Here is a 22,836-nt window from a genome sequence, read left to right as displayed (position 1 = left end):
TGGGGCTCTCCCTTCAGCCCTCTCCTTCCTGGTTGTTTTTATCAATGCCTTGGCCAAGGGCATTGACAGCATGTGGACCAGATTTGTAGAGGCTGGGAAGCTGGGAGGAACAGCTAATGGATGAGGGAGTTGGAACTAAGCTAATGGATGAGGGAGTTGGAACTAAGCAGACCTCAGGCCAGTTCTGACTGACATGATGAAGATGAACATGGACACGCGCAGAGCCATACTTGGCTTCAACAGCTCGGAGAGCACAAGCTCTGGGGTGGAGGGGGGCCTGAGCCGCAGTGGCAGTACATGGGAGGGGGACTTTGGGGGTTTTCTGCCAGCTTGGTGAGTCACTGGGGAATAAGGGTGCCAAAGGGGTGGGGGGCCCTCAGCCTGTGGGGCTAGAAGCCCGGAGGGTTTGCTGAGGAGGCCACGGACCTGCCCTGACGTTAAGACCCCCCTGGGAAAGGGACAGGGGAGGGAGGTGTGTGTCCCATAGAGGGCAGCTGGGGTAGGTGGCAGGGGACAGTGCTGCCAGCTTGGAGGGCAGGGGCTGTGGAGCACAGCAGAGCAGACCCCTGGAACACTGAGAGTGATGCGGAAAGCCACAGGGAAGCAGATCTCAGCTCAGCACCAGGAATAACTTTCTAGCAAACAGAGCTGTCCCATCCTGGAAGGGACCACCTTGAGAAGTAGTGAACTCCCAGTCACTGGAGGTGTGCAAGCAACTTGCTAAAGTCACACAGTGAGTAAGTAGATTTGAACCTTGGTCTACTAGCGTGACAACATCCATAGTCACAACATCCTGCACTAGGAAGTTAAAGGCAGGAAGGAGCCAAATCCTTGGGCTCTGGCTTCGTGTGACCTAGTCAGGGAGGCTCTCCCAAGCTGGCCCATGGGTGCAGCTGCAGGCAGTCCACCTGACAGGCAAGTGGACGGAGGCATCTGGGGCTCCATGGGAGTCTTGTCAGCCCTTCCAAATATTAAGGTTTTTCCCTTCCCCTGAGCAAATGACAGGCCCAGCAGTTGACAGCAAGTGCTACGTTAGCACCGAATTACTCTTCCCAGCTGTCCCTGCCACAGTCCCACCCTCAAGCCAACTCCTTCTAAGACCTGAGGCAGGAGGCCCAGACTCCCACTTGGCTAAGGTCTGGGTCATCTGGTCCCAGCACTCCCTCCCAAGGGCAGAAATTCCTCTACCACCTCTGATTGCGCACCTCAGAGGACAGAGAACCCACTACCTGCACTGTGGGCTAGTTATGCTTGTTAGTATGAAATCTGCCTCCAGGAAAGAGAATTTCCACACTGGGCCCAGCCCTGCCCTCTGGAGCCACACACACCAAACTTCTTTGGTTCCGCCTTAGATTCCACGGGGTGGAGGCAGGTAGCAAGGTGGGGAGGGAGTGCAGGGCTCAGAGGGTGGGAGGTGGGGTGGGAGAGGGAGGAGTAGGAGGCGGCACAGAGACAGGCATGGGCCTGGGGGGATGCTGCCACCCTGGCATCCCCAACTGCCTTCTGCAGGTCTCTCTTTCCCAGGCCCCTGGGCATGGGAAGGGGATCGATTGGGAACTCAAAAATAACAAGCTTGAACTCAATCAAAAGCAAAAGCTGGAGGAGCCACAGCTGCAGCCCTCCGAGAGCTCGCATCTGACCATCGACCAGTCTCAACCCCTTTCCACTGGAAAGGCTGCGTTCCCGAGTGTAATAAGGGTCGATCCAGTTCCCAATCCACGTGAGTGGAACCCCTACCCCTTTCTTTCCCACAAGGCAAAGAATGGCAGGTGGGAGGGAAACAGTGTTCCCACGGGTGACCGTTACTCTGCTCTACGGTCGCAGATTGTCGCTTCCACCATTAGGAATGACTTCCCTGGGCTGCCTGTCACGGGTTTTTACGACCAGTGCCACTACGCCATGGTTAGGAGCCCTGCTCCAGCGGGAGGGAAAGACCCCACCCAGAGGGAACACAGGTCCCCTGCCTCCCTTCCCTCCTCCATCAGGGCTGCTGGTGTCCACTCCCCAGAGGCCCCTGGCTGGGCCTGCCTGCCCCAGGCACTCAAACGAGACCCTCTCCGCGCAGTGTCTCCACAGAGAAGAGTAGCAGGAGCTTTTCCAAAACCTCACCCACCTCCCCAGGCGCAGCGAGGTCCCCAGCACGCCCCATGTTGAACACTTGCCCTGTGTGCTATGGGGTCCCAGGAACGAAGGAGGTGTGTTTGTGGTCCTCAGGTGGGTGGAGAGACCTGCAGTCTGGACAACACAAAACCCTGGATCGTGGCTGGGATTGAGAGAGACCAGAAGCAGGGTCTAGCCCGGCCTGGGAATCAGGCTAGTTTTCCCAGGGGAGGTGGCTGCTGAGTGGATCCTTGAAGGATGAATAGGAATTCTCTAACTGGAAGGGGGAAAGAGCATGGGAGCCTGTGATGGGTGATAAAATCTGGGAGTTTTTCAGAGTCACCAGGCTGACGGTCTGATCCCACCCGCAGCCCACAGCTGGGCCATGTTTCCCCTCCTGATGAGTAAGGCAATCAGCTGACTGGGCAAGAGGGCCAAAGAGCGATCCCAGGGCTCCCATCAGAGAGGTCAGCAGAGCTCTGCTAAGAACAGTTGCCCCATGGCTTGCAGAAGCTGTGGCTGCCCATTCCTCCTGCCCTCTCCCACTCACTGTCTATCCTGGGATGCCCACGGCAGCTGCCCCCGGCACACTGGCTCCCAAACCAGACTCCGACGGCTGCTTGGCCCAGGACCATCTCCAGTAAGCTAGAACGTGGGTGTCTGGGAGTTTTCTGCCAAACTAGAGTTCCTCAGGAAGGGGGAGAAGGGAGTGTTGGGTTTCTTTGGCCAAACGTGACTTCCTGATTCTAAGAAAAATCAGTTTAAAATTCTTACAATAGAAAGACAAGCAATACATACAGATGCACACACATATACACACAACATACATATATGTAAAGACCCACACCGCACATTCACATACCAACCCACACACACCCTTGGATTTCTCTGCTGCGATGTAGCGCTTACAAAATATTCTGCCATGTTCAGCATCAGTGAATCACAAACACATGGATTCAGTTTTCCTTGAATGATGCCTGGTTTAAGAAATTGAAGAATGAGGGGAGAGGAGGGTTTGGCAAAAAGCAAGTGGAGACTTGGAGGCCCTAGCTGGATCCAGATGCTGGTTTGACCCACCCCTGGTTCCTTGCATTGCTCTTGCCTGGGGGTGTGTGAAAACAAGGTTCAGTTGACTTCCCAGCATTAGAAGCAAACTCCAGCCTCAGTGGGGACAAAATGCCCGCTGGCCCTAACACACACAGCACCTACTGGGAATTTCTTTGTAAATCTGCAGATGGCGTTGTGTCCATTCTATGGCCGAGGTGAAGAGTGTGGTAAATAACAGAGGCTGAGGTACATCTAGAATCCTGGGGCATAGTGATGCCCCAGCAGGGTATCCAGCAGCATCCTGAGTGTCTAGTAAAAGGAAAAGGGCTTTGCAACCTCTGCTCCAGCCTCTGAGTGGAACAGTGAAATGTGATTACAAAGATGAGGGTGCGGCATGGGCATTTTTATATCATGTTGAATGAAAAAAAAAAAAGCAGATAGACATACTTTTGCAGAAGTAGCAGTAAGGTTTCCTCCAAGAACTTAGAAGAACAGAAAGTTGCCAGTATTCTTTGGGTTAAACCATAAATTAAAAGCAAAAGGGATCAGAGTAGCAATAAGCGGTGTTACAGGGAGAAAATGGGAAAGGAAGGCTCCAAAGGCTTGACTTTCTAATGAAGGAAGGTGTAATCAGCATGGAATCAGTCAGCAGTGGAGCAGAGAGAAGAGAGTGGAGAGTGGCAAAGTACTCAGCACCGTTCAAGTACCACCCATGGAAGAGGGGCCCTAGTTCAAGGACATGACAATGCCATGGCAGGTCCTAATCATCAGACTACTAGTTCCTATGCCAATGTAACATGAGGCAGAGTTTTCTAAATTTTGTCTGAGGCTTTTGTGTTCAAAGGTAGAGACAGCAAGTCTCCTTGCAGTTGATTTTGTTTTTAGAAGAATTTTTCAAATGGCAAATGTAAGGCAAGAAGGCACACATTGTCCAGGGGAAGGGAGAGATTTGCAGTTTGATAGAAGTACCCCTCCTTGAGACTTAAGATCTGTAGAGTGATGGAAAGGGGCACCAATCTGCATGAGAGGCTCAGGAGCCTTCTGAGAAAAAAGAGACTAAGACCCCCAACCCCTGCTCCTTGCAATTTGAAGTTAGAATCAGGGTATACTAGAGTGCCCATGACCAAGGTCTGTCAGCACTAAAGGTCTCCAGGGCTAACCCACCAGGATGGAAAATGGACTCAGGGAACAACCCCAGGGAGCTAAGCTCAGGGCATGACTGAGGTTGCTTTGAGGAACAACAATTGAGCTCTTTGGTATGATCTAGGGACCAGAGCAGAGCATCCCTGTGGCTTGAGCAGGGACATGTAACTGCAAGGGGCCATGTTCAGGCTTGAACCAAGCCATGCAAGACCTGTGTTCAACAGCGACACCATATGGAAGGAACCAGAGCAACAGGGCTAGTGGTAATATCAGATGTTCCAGTTCTCCCTTTACCTACTTATAAGCTGACCTTGGCCCATGGATGCAGGCCTCAAGAGGAAGACACTGGGCTTTCTCCTTGTACAGAGGAGAAGTAGGACCATATTCAGCACATTCAGTTCTCAAGTCAGTATATAAAGCAAAAACCACTCATAATTAAATTTGCCCTTGAAGATCCCTTAATTTGTTCGTTAAGTTCAGGAGGTATATAATTTCATTCAAGACAGGTTTCCTCCCAGTTTTGGAATGGGCTGCTGTTTCTTAAGGTGAACACCAGCTGAAGCAGTCAGCATACACTTAGAGGCCATGATGTAAAAAGGAAACCAAACAACCCTCTCTTCATGGCCTAGAATCACAATAACAATGTGGGGAAATGCTCACTCTGAAAGGCACTTGGGAACTGAGACTGGCTTAGAGTGAGGCAGACCCAGCTCTCCCATGGTACACTCACCCTGGACATAGCTCTTCGAATGGGGGAAGCCACTTGTCTCCTTTAAATGATTTTCTCTCTTTTTCATAGCATATGTAATTGAATTCACTAAATTTAAATGCACATAGGATGGAACTCCACCACCTGGGGCCCCAGAAACTAACTGAAAATGGCAAACCTGGACCTATACTGGTTGTACCATTAAATAATTAAATTGTCCTGCCAGCAAACAGATTTAACCAGCGGGGTCCCCAAGTGATGAGCCTATAGGGAGAAATGCTCTGGCCAGGGGCTGTGTGCATCCATCCTCCTTGGCAACTGTATTTATCTCTGTGGATGAATAAATTGGCATTTGGTTTATTTGGTTGCCTCTTGTCAGCATCAGAGGACAGGCGTGACCAGCTCAGGGACTCAGATGAGGTTGAGCTTCTGAACCAGTCAGCCAGGGACCACACCCTGGGCCTAGTGAATTCACTACTAAGAATGACAAGAACAAACATTTACAGGAAGAAGAACAGTGGCAGAATTAGGGTTGTGGAATGATAGGATTTTTTGTTGTTGTTATCCACAATGTTTGTAATTTGCTTATATAACTTTTTAAAGTACCAGCCTTTTAAAAAAGACAACTCCTAATCATCCTCCAAGGGTCATTTCAAATGAAGGTCATAAAACTTCCCTGAATTCTGCCTCAACTTTCCTTCCACTGCTCTTTATTTATTTAATAAGCAGTTCTTAGGCACTTACTATGTACCAGACCCTTGATGTCCCTGAGAAAGAGGTGAATTCAAATTCTTCAGGATTCTTTTTATGGTAAGGGGGTTCAGAAGAAATTCCCTGATGAGCCACTTGGACCAGAAGCTGAGCAACACGTCCACCTAACCCCACTCCAGGAACAGGGCATGAGTGGAGGTGACTTATAAAGACAAGGAGGGCAGTATTTCTGGCTGGTCTTGGAAGAAGGGTAGAGAGAAGGAAGGTGTGGAGAGAGAAAAGAGGTGGACACACCCTAAGGGTGACCCCCAGTGATCCATGCCCTTCTGTAATCCCCCTCCCTGTGTGGGTGAGACCTGTGACTTGCTTCTAATAGAATATGGCAAAGGTGATGGATATTACTCCCATGATTATGTTATATTAGACTTTGTCTTAGAAGACTGGAGAGAGAGGATCCTCCTCCTGGCCTTGACAAAGCAAAGAGGCATGTTGGGAACTGCCTTTGGAGATGGCCAGAAGGCAGGGTACTACAGGTAGCCTCTAGGACCCGAGGGTGGCCTCCAGTTGATAGCCTTTAACAAGGAAATAATTTCTGCCAAGAACCTGAATGGGCTTGGAAGTGGATTCTTCCCTGGCTGAGCCTTCAGATGAGAACACAGCCCAGATGATACTTTGATTGCAGCCTTGTGAGACTCCGAGCAGAGGATCCAACTAAGTCATGCCTGGGCTTCTGACCCATGGAAATTGGTAGATAGCAAATGGTGTTAAGTCACTAAGTTTGTGGTAATTTGTTACACAGCAATAGATAGCTAATATACAGAGAGAGAAAGAAAGAACCAAGAGACAGCTGAAGGGCTTACACTTCTAGATGTGATCCTCACCTGTGATCTTGCTCCCAACTGTTGGTGAAGTTGCAAAATTTAGGAACTGCTTGAAGCAAGGGAAATATACTTGAATGGGAAACTGGCAAAGGCTGTGCCTCATGACTGCTTGTAGGAATGTGAGGGCAGAGAAAATCAAGAGGCAGTAAGAACTAGGAATTCATGGAAAATGAGGAGGCTTTGACAATCATGGCATGGGGAATGGTTCTGGGCAAGGTGACAATGTGCTATATGGAGACGTGTGGTCCATGCCCCTGCAAAGGCCGCTGTGAACACAGATGTGCAGGACTCAGATGGAGGAGTGCTACATGCACTGTACCTGTATCAATGTTGAGGGAGCACCCAAGCATACCTGAGTCAAGGGAGACTTTCTAGAGGAAGTGACAAGTAAGCTGCAGGTGCTAAAGGAGCATGAGGAAGGAAGAGGTCACCCCAAGGGGCTGCCTGCTTAGAGAAGAAACAGAGGTAGAAGTTTTCATGAAACATCTCATCTGGGCCTTGGAGAAGACTGGTGATGTATCAGGAGCTATGCTGGGTGCTTCAAGTGCGTTATCTTATTTCATTCTCAGAATAACCCTGCGAGGGAGGGAGGTGTTCTTCCCATTTTACAGATAAGGTCACTGAGGCTCAGATGCTAAGAGACTTGGTCAAGTTCACACATCTAGTGAGTGACTCCAGAGCCCCTGTTCTTCCCCTGGAACCTCTGCTGCCTGCTCACCCCCCTCATTGTGCCTTACAAAGCCACAACTGGCCAAGGGTAGGTGGCCCTCTGCTGGACTGCACGTGCCTGTCTGAGGAGGGTGTCAGGCTGGGGGCTGGTTTGGAGTGGATTCTAGAAAAAAGAGGCCCACGAGCTGGAAGATGCCAGATTGTGGGAAGAATGACTGAGTTGGGCTCTAACCCAGGCCACAAGCCCCACCTCCCTCCCCCTGGGGATCCATTCTCTGGAACAAAGTGTCTCTGTGGCTGTCTTCCTGCCGATGGTGAGACCCTCCAAGGCAGGCACAGGTCTTCTCTCCCCTCACATCAACCCCACCATTACCGCCCATACTTCTTTACATCTCATCCTCTCTCTTTGCTTGTCTATTAGATTTCCGTCTCCTGCAAAAATCTGTTACGCTGACCACCAGGTAGAGGTTAGTGTGAATGACAAGGGGGAAATGAACTGACCCCCTCCCAGTATCTCACATAAAAACACAGCAGTGCACATGGCTCTTCTCCAGACAGGGGTCATGGCGACTGGTTCTGCCCATTGGCAGGGCCACTTCTTGTTCAGCAGCATGAGTGGCTAGCCCAGATAAGAATGCTAATTTATTTCTATGATGTCACTACTGTGCAAAAAATGGTGTCTGTACTCCATAATGTGGTGTGCCAGCTGTGAGTGTGAATTCATTTAACTAACAACACTGTGTCCATCCAGGGTTAAAAGCAGCATCAGGGATGGAGGCAGGTCATCATCACTAGTTATCAGTAAATGAGGAGCTGGGAGGATTTCACGGAAGAAACTTGATCTAGGTCTTGAACACAGAGGGGGACTTAACTAATTAAGAGAAGAGGGCGTTCGTGGGAGGGGAGCAGCACAAGCAGAGGTGGTATGTGGCACGCTTAGAGACTAATGAGGTGACCAGCCTGATGCCAGAGGCTTGGCATAGGGAAGGGTGGCAGGTTCTACTGGAAGAGGTGGGAGCATTTAGAGTCATGGGTGCTAGGCTTTGGGACGCAGGCTTGCAGGTTATTGGAACCGAAGCAAACGTGCCTTGATGTGTATCCTCCCACTGCCCTGGAGCAATTTACACTGCAGGAAACCTCTGTCTCCTGGTGGGGGGTACAGCTTGGGGGTCCTGGGGACTGAAAAGCAGCAGTGCTCATGCCAAGGTCTTTAGCTATCCAGTCAGAAGCCCTGATCCCAAGACATCAGGGTTTCTTTTCAAATCATTAGAACACTTGTGGAGCTTTTAAAACAAACCTGTTTGGGCCCTTTGGCAGTTCTGGTTCAGTAGGCCCGGCATGAGACCTGACGTCTGAATTTCCAGAGTAGCTTTGGTGACTCTGCTCTGTCCGGAGTGACAACCGCCACACCAGAGTGGTTGCTCCTTGAGGATAGGGATGCCCCGCCCTGGGCTGGCCAGGAGCAAGAGATCAGGGGACCGTGGGCGATGGATGGATGGATGGATGGATGGATGGATAGATGGACGGACGGATGGACGGATGGATTATAGACCAGTTGAAGCTAAAGGAATGAGGGCTCAGGGATGGAGCGGTTTGGAGCTCAGAAATGTGTCATTTTCCCCCAAGAAGGTTTAATTCTCCCTTAGTAGGAAAGTTTTAAAGCACTTCCATTTTTCAGTGACACGATTGCTTTGAACCAGCCGAAATTGTATAATAAACAAATGAAACATATGAGCACACACTGGCTTTTCTCAAGTTAATACCACATTTTGTTTCCAGCCAAGAGAAAGCACTTGAGTCTGGTGGTGAGAGACCAAACCTTTGAGAGCCAGGACCCAGAGAGCTGGATGGGCCCAAAGTCACTGGGTAACCTGGGTAAACTGAGACTCAAGGTGAGGGTGCCTGCCCCAAGATCATGTGATTTGTGGAGAAGCAGGTCTAGGACCCAGGCCTTTGACTCTGACTTCAGGATTTTAAGTTAAATAACTTGCCCAAGGTCACACAGCAAGGAAATGGCAGGGCCAGGATGGGAACCCAGGTCTGTCTGACTCCAGGGTCTACTCAAGGGCCTCTGCCTTGGAGGCATTTCAGTTCTGAGTAAGAGGCAACGCCCTGGCAGTAAGTAAGGTCAACAATAAAGGATGATTGGGACTTCCCTGGTGGTGCAGTGGTTAAGAATCTGCCTGCCAATGCAGGGGACACTGGTTTGAGCCCTGGTCCGGGAAGATCCCACATGCCACGGAGCAACTAAGCCTGTGTGCCACAACTACTGAGCCTGTGCTCTAGAGCCTACGAGCCACAACTACTGAAGCCCGCGCACCTAGAGCCCGTGCTCCGCAACAAGAGAAGCCACGGCAATGAGAAGCCCACCCCAGCTCGTCACAATTAGAGAAAGCCTGCGCGCAGCAACAAAGACCCAATGCAGCCAAAAATAAATAAATAAATAAACAAAAAACACAATAAAGGATGATCAAGCTGCCTAACAATATTGCAATACAACTGGGAAAAAGGGAAACAACAAAAAAGAGTCCTGTGCTTCCTGCATCGACACGCTTACTTGGCTGTCGCTTACTTGGCTGTCGTGTAATTATTTACTTTCTCATCAGTCTCCCAGGGCAGGGCCATGTACCAGAAAGCACAGTGCATGATTGCTGAATTCATTAATCCACTTGGCAAGTATTAATGAGCACCTACGATGAGCCAGGCATTTGGTGTGAAGGCCAGAGTGGAACCTTAACAGAGTATTGTATCTGCCTTCACAGAGTTTACAGTCCAGTGGAAGATAAACAAGTTAACAATTGAATCCATATAGAATAGCAGTACAAAATAAGTGCTGTGCAGGAAAAGGAAGTGGGCATGGTGGGGGAGAGTGAAGGTGGTGGTGAAGGGGGACAGGTTGGGAGGGCCTTTCTAAGGAGGTGACATGGAAGTTGAGATCTAAAGGAAGAGGAAGGGGAAGACGTGTAAAGCATTGAGGAAGCGTGCTCCAGGCAGAAGGGACAGCATGTGTGGAGACCCTGAGACGGAGAAAGGGTTTGGTCTGCTTAGGAAACTAAGTCAGGGGACTGGAGTGAATGAGGCATGACATGAGGTGGGGCACAGGCATGGAGGATCCTGCAGGGCCTCCAAGGTTACGTTAAGGATGCAAGGGTTTATTCTAAATGCCATGGGAGCCACTGAAGGGTTTTAGGTGAATGAATGGCATGGCCCGCTTGGCTTTTCACAAGATCATTCTGGCCACCAGGTGGAGAACAGATGGGAGGGGAACAAAAACCAGAGCCAGGAGAGCAGTGAGGTCACTGTGGAGTCTGCACCTGTGGTAGGGATGATGCTGGGTTCTAGTTGCGGGGAAGAATCAGCTGGAGTCGCTGATGGAAGAGCTGGGGGTGGGGGAAGAGAATAAATACAGAGGCTTGAATAACTGGGTAGATGGAGCTGCCGCTTACTGACAAGCAGAAAACAGGAGAAGGAACTGGTTTGCGGGTAAAATCTCAAGTTGGTTATGCTAAATTGAAATCCTCGTGAGACATCAAGTGGCAATGTCAGGTAGGTAGCTTGAGTGGTACTCAGAGGGGAGGTTGGGGAGGGAGATCTATATTCGGAAGGGCTGGACTTGTAGGTGGTATGTTAAAGCCATGAGGACAGATGAGAAAAGGCCTGAGAAACTACAACGTTCAGAGGTTGAGCAGAGAGAGAGAAACTCGGCTCGGGGGGCAGAGAGCAGACAAAGCCGGAGAGTGGAAGGCCATAGGGAGGAGTGTTTCAAGAGGGAAGGAGTGACCAACTGCTGTATCAGCTGCTGTGGACAGGTCACGCAGAACAAGAACTCCGAGTGTCCTTTGGGTCTAGCAATATGGAGCCCACCGGTGACCTTGACAGATTCCCTGACTCAGTGAATGACTCAAAAGATGCATGAAGAGGAGACAACCACAGAAGTGGGTTGAGGAGTCAGGGAAAGCTTCTGGAGGGAGGTGGCCTTTCAGCAGAGCCTTGAAGGCTGAGTCCTGAGAGACCCAACTGCTGCCTGCACAAAGCCGAACCGAGCTTAACAAGGCCTCCTGGGGGCAGCAGAAAGCACCATTACCTGGCCTCCTGGGCCGGGGGAGCATTATCTCCACCACCCTAGAGGGAAAGGGTTAGGGTTCTCAGCAGGGAGGCTGAGAAGGCTGATGACCCTGTCCCAGGGGACAGAGCCCACTATGTCCCCCAGGACCCAGAGGCTTGTCCACTTCCCTCCCTGTGCACAAGTCCTGGGAAGTGAGGATTCCAAACCCATGGTCTCAGAGCAAAGGGCTCTTAGACACCATCTGGAGCCACCAACTCATTACACATCTGGAAAATCTGAGACCTAGAGAGGACCAGGGGCTTGCCCAAGGTCACCAGCACACCAGTGGTAGAGACCAGGTGACCTCCAAGGATTTGCTGTGGCCCCACCCTAGTGGGTAAAGACTGAATTCTTTAGCCTGGCATTCAAGGTCTTTCATGGTCAAGGAAGAACTCATCCTCCAACTTCATCTCCCACCTGTCTGCCCTCATACCCTGCGATCAGCCCCTGAACTTTTAGCAAATAGATAGTCTCCTATAGTCCTCGCAGCAACCTCTTGGAGTAGGTGTTACTATTATCATTTTACAGATGAGGAAACGGAGGCTCAGAGAAGTCTGACCTGTCCAAGGTTCCACAGCCAGTACAGCACACAGTTGAGCCAGGATATCATCTCGTGATCATCTCCAAGGTCATATTTTCCCCCATGTCTTGCTGCATTCACCACAAAGAGCCTCTCCCTGGGAACAGTGCGTGAACTCCCTGGCCCCGAGCTACCCTGGAGTCAGGTCACGTCCTAGGACTCCAAATCACTTAGTCAAGTCACTCAAATGTCCACTGAATGGGACTGAAACAACTGGTGTCACTGAACGACCCAGACTCCAGCGGCCTGTGCCACAGCCTACTCCGCATGAAGGCCCCAGAGTCACACCACCCAGAGCCTGCAGTCCAGCCGCCCACAGCCGGAGGAGGGCACCTACAGAATCCGTACAGAATCCTCTTCCTGCAACCCCAGCCCAGACCTCCCAGCCAAACACCCGCCCCTCACCTGGAGACCACCAGTGGTAGGATCAGCATCTTCAACATCCTCATCAAGAGCTCTCCCGGAAACTGGAAGTAACTAATTTCCTGAAAACACAGCAGGAGCTGGGGTTATAGCAGGTAGTACAGACTTCACAGTTGCTTTACAATCTTCAAAGCACCATTTCATCCATATTCTCCCGTCTAGCCCATGGACAGCAGAGTCCATGGAGAAAACACTGGCTTTGGAGCCAAGCAGACTTGGATTCTAACCTTGGCCCCCTAGAAGTAGCTGTGGCGTTAAGCAAGTTCCTCGGCCTCTCTGAGTTTTTCTCATCTGTAACATGAGGGTAATAACCACTTCATAGGGCCACTGGGAGGCTTAAATGAGAGGATGCACGTAAAGCACTTGGCAGAGGGTCTGGATGAGCGTAAATGGTCAGTAATCACAGTAGATAACAGCCCTCCCCCACCTCTGCACCATTCACCTGCCTAGCCTTGCTACAAATCGGTCTCACGTAACAGATGATAAGTGGCGAGAGGGCAGGGCTGCGTACTGTTCACACATTCATTCAGCCCATACTTTGGCAGGCATCGTACTGGGCACCCAAGAGTGAATTAGGCACAGTTCCTGCACTGGAGGAATTGTCAGTCTACTTTATGAAAAGACTGACTCGTAAACAGCATTTTTGAGTCAGTTTCCCTTCTGTACTGGGTTCCCTCGCCCCACACTTTCGTAAATTCTTACCTCACCCTTGAAGCAGGGCTCACATTTAAAATGCTGAAAGAGAGAGAGAATCGGATTGGTTGGTGAGACGCCACTCTCAGTATTAAAGAGCCCTTACTGGGCAGAGTTCCCGCGTCGGGCTTCCTCATAGGCTGCAGGTTCCAGCCTATCTGCCGGCCCTTGGATTAGTGCGCCAAGTCCTTGCCCAGTCAGCTGTCGCCAGAGTAACAGGTCACATGACTGGAACCTGACAGCAGAAGAGGAAGGTGCTCCAAAGCCCAGTTAAGTTTGAATTTCGGATAAACAACAAATATTGGTTCTTTACTTACACTAAAAATTATTTGTTGTTTATCCGAAATTCAAATTTAACTGGATGTGCTCTTTTAAAATGTTTACATTTAACTTAGTTCAGTTTTGCTATTTCTGGCAATGCTAGCTTGAGTCCACTTTCCTCAGAGGGTAAGCTTCTGGGTGAGGCCAGTACGTGGACTTTCAAACACCATCTGACTTAAATTTTTGTACTTGTAACTTTTTTTTAAACACAAAGCCAAACATAACCCTTGGTTACTGGCCTGATTCTTTGAAAAGTCGCAAATTATAGAATGTTGGTGCTGAGAAGGGGTTTAAAAGATCTCCTAGTTCAGCTGACAGCTCATTTTTATAGATGAGGGAGCTGAGCCAGGAGAGGGAGGTGATTTGCCCACAGAGTGAGTTAGTGACAGTGCAGGACCGGAAAACAGGCCTCCTAGTTCCCTTCTACTACCATTTCCAACACACCAGAAAATCAACTTTTAAAAATATACCCATCGTGGCTATGTCTTTTGAATTAATTTTAATCCATGTGTATATTCTTTAATTTAGATAGCACTATAATGATAAAAAGGCAGCCGTTCCTCACCCATCTCTATCCTTAACCCCAACTTCCCAGGAGTGACCATCCCCAACTCCTCTAGCTGTTTTTCCTGTAGTATTGTTATTTGTAAATAATATGGTTATAATGCTATTTCCAGATATATCTTTTTGACATCTATTAACTTCCCTGCCATGACAGATGAGGACTTAGTTCCTACTCCTTTTTTCCTCCTACCATTTCACCATTATATCAATTTTTGGTTAAACTAATTGTCAAGGTTTAAAATATTTTGATCACAAAATATTGCTCACTGTTGAGCCAACCATGCCTCCTTTCTGTACAACCTTAAGTTTTTCCCTGAAGTTAAGAATTGACTGATTTTTCATTTACCTTGTTTACTGTGAGCCACTCGTTAATTTCTTCCAAGTGCTTTAACGTCGCTTTTTAAATGTCTAACAATAGTATTTTCTATATACTCAAACGCATAGGTCCGTTTCTAGGCCCCTGGGACCTCAGTGCAAGAGCTCTTCATCCTCTTGTTCCAGGTTCGACAGATTGCTCTCTAGGCCCAGTGGTTGTCATGGGTCTCTTCTTCGCTGTCATTCTGGGACTTTTTCCCATATCGGAACCCTTCTTTCCTGGATCCCTTGCCTTCTTGGCTTACTTCTTTGTTTTGCTGGAATATCTCCTTTGGTAGCTTCCTCAGTAAGTGTGAATGGGAGAGAAACTTCTGAGTCTTACATAGTAAAAATGTTTTTATTCTACCTTTAACTCTGATAATAGATTGGCTATATATAAGACTCTTAGTTTAAAGAATTTCCCCTCCAAATTTCAAAGGTGTTTCCTCTTTGTCTTCCAGATTCCAGTGTTGCTTAAGATGTTGGGAGCCATTCTTACTTCCTATTCTTTACATTAGACCCAGTTTATTCCCTCAGAACCATTTAAGGATCACCTATTTATCTCCAGTTTTTTTGTACTTTTCATGATGACGTACCATGGTATGAGATTTTCTCCTTTCTTTTTAAAAAATTCATAGTGCTGTGCATACCTTTTACTTCAGAGAAATGTTCTTGTTTTCTCTGTGAAATTTTTCTCTCCATTTTTTTCTGTTAGCTCTCTTTAAAACTCTTATTAGTAAGTTGAATGTTAGACATTCTAATTTTCTTACATTTTTCTATTTTTAGCTCATTTTGTTTTACTTTCTGGGAGATTTCTGCAGCTTTATCCCAACTATTGATATTTTTATCTTGGCTCATCTATTTTTAATTTCCCAAAGCTCTTTCTTGTTCTCGAATAGTTTCTTCTTTTTGCACCCTGTTCTATTTTATGGTCACTGTACCTTCTCTCATATCTTCAAAGAACTTGAGGAAAGGTTTTAAAAGTTTTCTTCTACTTCCTGCATTGCCTCTGCTTCATTAGAGACCTACTGTTCTGTTCGTTTGGTCTCTGTCTTCCATATTAGCAGCTTTGACTTCGGCTTCTGCTTGTGTATAAGTGTGACACACTAAATTTCTGTGTGCATGAGTGGAACTTGTCAACTGATGGCTCCTCAAGGAAGGCTAACAGGTGAAGATGTAGCTTTTTCACTGGGGGGAGGGTGGGATGGGGACGATTCCCCTTCACAGCAGAATTTGGAGGTCTTTCCTCTGAGGCTTCAGTGAGAGAAGTCCCTTCCTGCCTCTGGCTGTGTGTGGGGTGGGAGGTGGGGGGATGGGGCTGTGCCTAAGCCCAGCTGACAGCAGTCTTATGGGGACCCCACACTCAAGAGGCAGATGTCCATTAATTCACTTGAAGCATGCGCCTCACCACCTCCCCTCCCCCAAAACTTACAGGTGGGCCTAACATCCCTAAGTCAAGCTTCTCTGGTTCCTTGGGACAGGCAGGAGGATAGAGATAGTGGATGAGGTGTCCCCTGATTAGATGAACTGTAAGGGATCTAGGGGTCGAACTGCTCCAGTTACAAAATTCTAACCAACGTCCCTGATTTCAGCTGCATGCTTAACCCTTGCCTCCTGCAGTGCCTTGCACTTCCAGGTCCAGAGCCCTTCTGGAGTTCTCCAAGACAAACTCAGGTGGTATCTGCTGTCATTCTGCTTCTACAGACACAAGATGTCAGCTTTCTGTGCTCTACTAAATGAGATCATTCAACTCTATCCACTTCCCATCTAATTTATTGTAATTCCTCGACTTCTTTTCTCAGTTGTCTCCGTTTGTATTGTCTTTGTTCTTGGGAGTTTATATTTTTAAACAATTCCATTACTACAATTTTAGTGGTATCCCAGGAAGGAAAGAAAAATGGGTGCAATTATAAATTCATCATGGTTTAACTGGAACTCTCAAAATGACCTATATTTTTAAATGAGATACTCATTTCCAAAGATAAATCTTGTGATTTTGTAAGTTCTTTTCACAAATAGGACATTCTACCATTTTGCATATTGTTTATGATTTTTGCCTTGTTGCATAAGCTACAAAATAAGAAGGGTTTGGTTTCTGAGTCACAGGCAGAGATCAAATAAACAACTCCTGGATTTCAAAATAAGATGCTGAGAAAGCCAATTCCTGCCAAATAATTGTTCTAAGACTCCACATCTTTCCTTCAATTTATCTGGCAGGTTAATCCAGACCAGAACACGTTAGCGCTTCCAAACAGATGGGGAAGGCAGCTTTGGCAAAGGAGGCGGCAGATGAGTTTGGCTTTTAAGAATAGGCATTCCAATTTGTTTTCACAAAATAATCTTCCTGCAGGAAATATATTTTAGTTGCTGAGGAAAATTAAAGAAAGTGGCTTGCAAGTTGTTTGTGCCATTGCCAGTTTAATTCAGGCATTAGTTGAGGGTTCTCTCTGTGACACTGAGCTAGGCTCACCTTTTGGTTCAAGAAAGCCCATGTGATAGTCAGCAGGTCAAAGGCTGATGGGAGAAATAGACTCTGAACAAACAGCTCTGAAGCAAGACCTCCAGCAGCTGGGTTCCAGTGGAGGGATGAGCATGGGGTGAGCGTGGGAGGAGAGTGGGCAGATGTGGGCAGGTCTGGAAGAATTTTCATAAGATATGGGATCTATGAGGTGGTTCTTGACGTAGGTAGGACTTGGACAGGTGGGTAAGGGAGGGAGGAGTAAAGTAACACTCACTAAGCACCCGCTGTATCCAGGCACTGATGAATCCTTGTTTATTCCTCACAGCAATTCTAGCAGACATATAGTCCCACCCTCCTCCATTTTACAGATAACGAAACTGAGCCCCAGAAAGGAGACAGGAGTTGGCCTAGGGCCACACAGCCATTCACTAGTAGGGTCCAAGTTCAGGGTTCCTCTGACTCCAGAGTCTATGCTTCTCCCTAAATAACTGACAGCAGCTTAACAGTGTAACTATCATAATAGCGGGCTCGATTCCCAGAGAGGCGTGTTTTCCTTTTAATGGAAGATGAAATCTGATGCCTTGAGCCCCAGCTGTAGAGAACATATTAGATATCACTGAACTGCAGGAAGAGGAATATTATGAAATAAGGAATCTTCCAGGAGCCCACTGACAAAAACTCTTCTTGACCAAACTTTAGACCGGCCATTCTGAGCCCTCTTTTCAACTAAGCCTCATTCTTTCTTTGTCCTGCTTCACCCATTTGTAGCAAAACCCCGCTAAGTCAATTTAGTGAGAATCCCCCCAACTCTGCCTTCAACAAAGATCTTGTTAGTGGGTTTAGCAAGACTCCCCTTCCCCTATCCTTGACGTCTCCTCTTAGTAATTTTCTAGTCACTGACCTCCGCACTGCGCTCATTGGCTGTAAATTCCCAGCTGCAGTTGCCATATTTGAGTTGCTCCTGATCACTCTCCCCTGTCACCATAGTCTTAACACCTATCTCTGTAGTCCTGAATAAAGTCCTCCTTACCGTTTAACGGTGTTAGAAAAGTTTTGCCTTCGGCAGCACGAGTGTCGCTCCATCTCCCGCATGAGATGAGCGCTAAGTGAGAAGAGGGCCCTTCCCCAGGCAAGGCATCGTCACCCTTGCAGTTACACAGGCCAGAACCCTGGGGGCCTGCCTTGCCTCCCTGTCCCCCCCACCCCGCATCCAATCAGCCACCACATCCTGAAGCTTCCTCTTTGGGAAACAATTCTCAGATCTGCCCTGTTCATCCCCACTGTCATGTCTCACCCCTCACCTGGCCCCCTGCCAGTCCCGCCACTACCCCATCCTCCACTCAGCACCAGAGGGATGCCTCCAAGCTCAGGTCTGACCATATCACTGCTCAAAGCTTCTCGTGGTTGCCCCAAGCCCGTGCTCGGTGGTGGGATCTAGAGGCCTGATGGCCCCTGTGCTCTAGCCCCTGCCTCACAGCGTACGTTCCAGCTGCTGTGAACAGCTTGCTCCACCTGCCCACCCCCCAGCCCCCCGCAAACCTTTCATGCCCCTCTGCCTTGCTTTTGCTGTTACCTCTGCCTAGAATGCCCATTCCGGCTCTCTGCCCATGAGCTGCTTTAGGAGGTATTCTCTAATGCCTGCTTTGCATGCTTATAGGATCCCATTCTTCCCTCCCCTACAGCTCTTAGCCTGTGGTTATTCCAACAAGGCATCCTTACCTCTCTTTCACCTGGAGATGCTGGTGTGAAGCCACTTCCTCTCTCACTCTAGTCCTGCAATGCGTTTATCACACCCACTTTACAGAGGAGAAAACTGGGACCCAGAGAGGCAAAGTGACCCACTGTCATGTCATCAGGGAGCCACGGAGTGGGAATGTGACCCCCAGATCCCTCAGGCCCACCCAGCCCTCCGAGATGGGGACCCGTGATGCCCTGCATGGCTGACCTGTGGTGAGAGGTGCCGGGTCCTCAGGAAGAAGCCGAGGAGGCAGCCCACGGTGACAGAGAGCACAGACAGGATGAGCAGTCCATTCCGCCGGCACACGTCCCGCCCTCGTGCCAGGATGGCACCCAGCACCATGGCAAGCCCAGCCTGCTGGCCCGGGGCACAGCACCATTCCATGCACGGGAGGCCAGCCCGGGCACAGGGTCCTGGCTGGGGGCTCTGGCTCCTCAGCCGGCAGGTGGTCAGGGTTGCTAAGCTCTAGTTGCCAGCCCCACGGCCATGGCCCGCGTGGTTGCCCCAGAGGGAGGCCACAATCCTATTACCAGCTGCATCTTTAGGAGCCGGGAGCAGATTAGAGCCTGGGAAATTAGAGCAGGCCACGTGGTTGGGGGGGTCAGACCTCAAAGCCAAGTGCTCCTTTTAGAAAGGGGAGGGGACAGGGGACTGGTGGGAGGAAGAAGAGGAAAATTTGTTTGGTTGGTTTGATTTTTACCTCCACTTCATTCCAGAAAGCATTGAAGGCAAGGCAATAACTGGCAATAATAAATAACAATAAACTAGCAATAATAAATAACTAGCAATGCTAGCAATCATCAGCATTAAGCATTTATTGTACACCACGTGCTGTTCTAGACACACATTGCTTGTATTAGCACATTTAATCCTAACACTAAACCCAAGAAGTAAGTACTATAAGTATCATTTCACAGATGAGGAAACTGAGGCAAAGAGAGGTCGGGAAATGAGCAGGTTGTGTGGGAGTCCTGTTCCAGTTGCGTCACCTGTGTGAACCATTGGGAATCATCCCAACAACCCCAGGGTTCCAACCTTCATTTTACTGAAAGTAAAATGAGATTGAGACCCCAGGAGCCAGAGTCCCTTGGCCATGGGACTCTGGCCAGAGCTAGCAAGTAGCAGAGTGGAAATCAGGCCTACGTTGTTTGGTTCCCACCATGTGTACAGGTAGATGGGTTCAAAGGTGCTTCCCAATATTGTGGGGAATGTAGGATTTGAGTCCAGTGGACCCAAGTTCAAACTTGGGCTGTGTTACCCGTTGTGAGGTATGTCCTTCAGGGCTGCTTTAAGCCTAAAGCTGGGAACCCTGTAGGTTCTCAGGGCTTATTATTTTTAGAGACGACAGTGCCCAAGGGACCTACATTCAAGTCCCAGCTCTGCCACTTACTAGCTGTGTGATCCTGGACCAGCCATTTAAGAGCACACTGCCTCAGTTTCCCCAACCAAGCAGACATAACAATAGCATCTACTTTGTTAGGGCTGGTGCAACATTCCATCCAGAGAACATTTGTGAAAGCAGGAGTGAACCGCAACATGCCAAGCAGGGAAATGGCTGTTAGGGTCACCATCTATATTTAGCGTTTTTAGATAAAGGTGTTTTTTTGTTTGTTTGTTTTGGGGGGGGTTGTTTGTTTGTTTTGTTTTGTTTTTTGCTATTTCTTGTGGCCTGGCCTGCCCTTTAAAGCCAGAGGGAATTAACTCTCCTATTTCACCAGGAGTCTGTAATCTCATTAGGGGCAGTCAGATGACAGCAGGGAGCGCTGTCTGTGGGTCTGTGGTGGGCGGTGTGTGCACAAGGCTGCCTGCCCTGACAAAGGGGACAGGGCCAAGGAAGTGCCAGTGGTCTTGGTAGAGGGGACTGCAGTGCAGGCCCTGAAGCCATGGGCAGAGCCCCGGACTGGGAGGGGACCCTCAGATTCTGGTCTCAACCAGCTCTGTGACCTTGCCCTCTCTGGACCTCAGTCTTGCCCTCCTTAGAATGAGAGAAACAGCCTAGGTGCTTTCTAAGGATCCCTTGGTTCAACGAGCCAACCTTCCAAATCCCCTGCTCTTTGCCAGTAGCTTTGTGGGTGTGGGGATGGATACAGGCTCTGAGAGTGATTTTTTTCCCTCCAACTCTGACTCTTAAAAGCAAGAATCTACTGATGCACCTTCAACTCCAACAAATGCCGCATTTTCCAGTTGACCAGGTGGTTTAGCTGCTGTCTAAAAGAGAAAACATTCTGAGTAGATATTTGGATTTGCGTTTTGATCAATGTTCAGGCCTGGCCTTTAGCCGTGAAGTAGGTGAGTTTGGCTTTTGCATTTCAATTCCAAGACTCTGGTTCCCATGGTGCCCTCACAACGGTCCCTGCCTGCCTCCTGTCCCTCACACTCTGACATGACCACCTCACAGGCTCCAGGCCTTTCCTTCCGTTGCTCCCACTGTCTTCAACAGGGGAAGTTACAATTCATTCAAGCAAATGTTCTTATAGCACCATCTCATGTCATCCCTCCTGGGTACTGGGGAGGTAGCAAGACTGTTGAGGTGCTCTAGGAAAGGACTAATTCACACTAAAGTGTAAGTGACTGATAACAAGCATACTAAGGATATTTGCAAATCAAATAGAAAGCTCCTGGATAAGAACCCTTTAATAGCTCCCCATTGCCCACAGAATCAATTGTCTTGCAATGTTACTAGATGTGCAAAATTTTTTCCATAATTAAAAACAAGTCAGGAAAAGTTGGATGAAACAAAGTTAAACCCATTCTTTACTCCAGGAAGCTCAAAATCAGACTGCTCAAGTTCATATCTTAGCTCTACCACTTACCAGCTGTGTGACCTTTACCCTCCTATAAAATTTCTTAACCTCTCTATAAAATAGGAATAATACAACAGGACCTAGTTCATAGGGTTGTGAGGTGGGTCAAATTTGGTGATGCCTGCCTGGTGCCTTGAAGACACTCACAGGTAGTTACTATTAGTTTTAGCAAAACCTTTACAAAACTAACATATGTTGGAGGATGTCTCCACGTGGGGGACACAGAAACCCAGCCCTCTTCTGGAGCTGAGAGTTCCATGGGTCTAGTGTTTGGGGAATACACATTGGAACGCTGCAGCCTCCAGGATGAAGTCCCTGGTTCCGAGGTCCTCAGGAGCTTTGCTCACCTCTCCAGCACACCACCTCCTCCTGCTCATCATCATACCTCGAGTTCCTATAATACCAAGCAACTTTGAGTTCCTTGAGCCCTGCATCCTCTCTCAGGCCTCCACACCTATGCGCATGCTATTTCCTCTGCCTGGAAGGTCTTTGTCTCTAAAGTCACAAGTCAAACGCCCCATCTTCCCTGAGACCTTCGCTGACCACCCCAGATACACACCCCCTCCCTCCCCTCCCACTAACTCAGGCCCTTCCTCAGTCACCTCCGGGGATTAACCCCAGTTCCCCCCCCCCCTTTTTTTTTTGGCCGCACCACGTGCCTTGTGGGATCTCAGTTCCCCGACCAGGGATTGAACCTGGGCCACAGCAGTGAAAGCCCGGAATCTTAACCATTAGGCCACCAGGAAACTCCCCCTAGTTCCCTTTTAAGTGGCTCTGACAAGGAAGTAAAAATCTGTGAGAATAAAATTAAGTCTCTGTTATCGTGTTATTTGGAAACACCTTGATGGATCATCCTCAAAGTTAGAGGGGAGCCTGGGGGAGCCCCAAGGGGCAAGGAGTTGCCCTCCAGAGCAGCTGAAACAGATGGGCAGCAGGAAGCCCGGGAGATGCTTCCTGGGAGATTTGAGCTGCACTGATTAAGATGCTATGGACAGAGAAGATAAACAGTGTTGTCAAAAAAGAGCCCCAAATCACAAGAGCTGCCCCACTCTGCAGGAGTGAGTTTGCAGTCGGGCTGTTTCTCACCACGGCAACCCTGTGCAGGATGTGCCACGGTAGACAGCTGCAGGGTCAGTTTATTTGCTAATTATTCATGATTCTCCAAGGCCAGCAGAGGGGCCAACTCAGCCCAGGAAGGTGGGTGGAGGAAGGCTTCTCGGAGAAGGGGTCATTTAGTCAGAGACCTGAACAAGCCAGGAGTTAACCTGGGGGTGGGGGGCAGGCGCTGGTCGAGGGGGAGGCAAGAGGAGAGCTTGTTCCAAAGAGGGGCCCAGGCTGGAGATACAAGAGCTGCTTCTGGGAGCCCTCAACCCAGTGGGCTGGAGCGGCCAGCAGGCCTGGGGCCTCACTCCTTCCACCATGTATCAAAGTGAGTTTAGGTTGAGCTCTCTGAGCTCCCAGCTGGGTTTACGGTGTTGACAGCTCTGGGTTTGTTGGCTGCTTTTCAGAGACATACCAGAGGCGCCTTCATCT

General features: G+C 49.0%; 1 protein-coding gene across 2 annotated transcripts in view; it reads right to left on the bottom strand.

Moving 5' to 3' along the window:
- The window catches only part of SLC1A7 (solute carrier family 1 member 7), a 45,183-nt gene extending 26,327 nt beyond the window's left edge, over positions 1-18,856 (bottom strand). Inside the window, exons 1-2 of one of the 2 annotated variants that reach the window (XM_061186581.1) lie at positions 18,707-18,856; positions 12,351-12,430 (exon numbers count right to left, since the gene is read on the bottom strand). In XM_061186581.1, the coding sequence (XP_061042564.1) occupies positions 12,351-12,430; positions 18,707-18,841 (215 nt within the window). In that variant the 5' untranslated portion in view covers positions 18,842-18,856. The remainder of the gene's footprint in view (positions 1-12,350; positions 12,431-18,706) is intronic. The other variant, XM_061186582.1, reaches the window with a different exon arrangement.
- Positions 18,857-22,836: the final 3,980 nt, after the last annotated feature.

Source organism: Eubalaena glacialis, chromosome 3 (genome assembly GCF_028564815.1).
Source record: "Eubalaena glacialis isolate mEubGla1 chromosome 3, mEubGla1.1.hap2.+ XY, whole genome shotgun sequence".
Classification (NCBI taxonomy): Eukaryota; Metazoa; Chordata; class Mammalia; order Artiodactyla; family Balaenidae; genus Eubalaena; species Eubalaena glacialis.
This window is presented reverse-complemented; position numbering and strand designations above follow the sequence as displayed.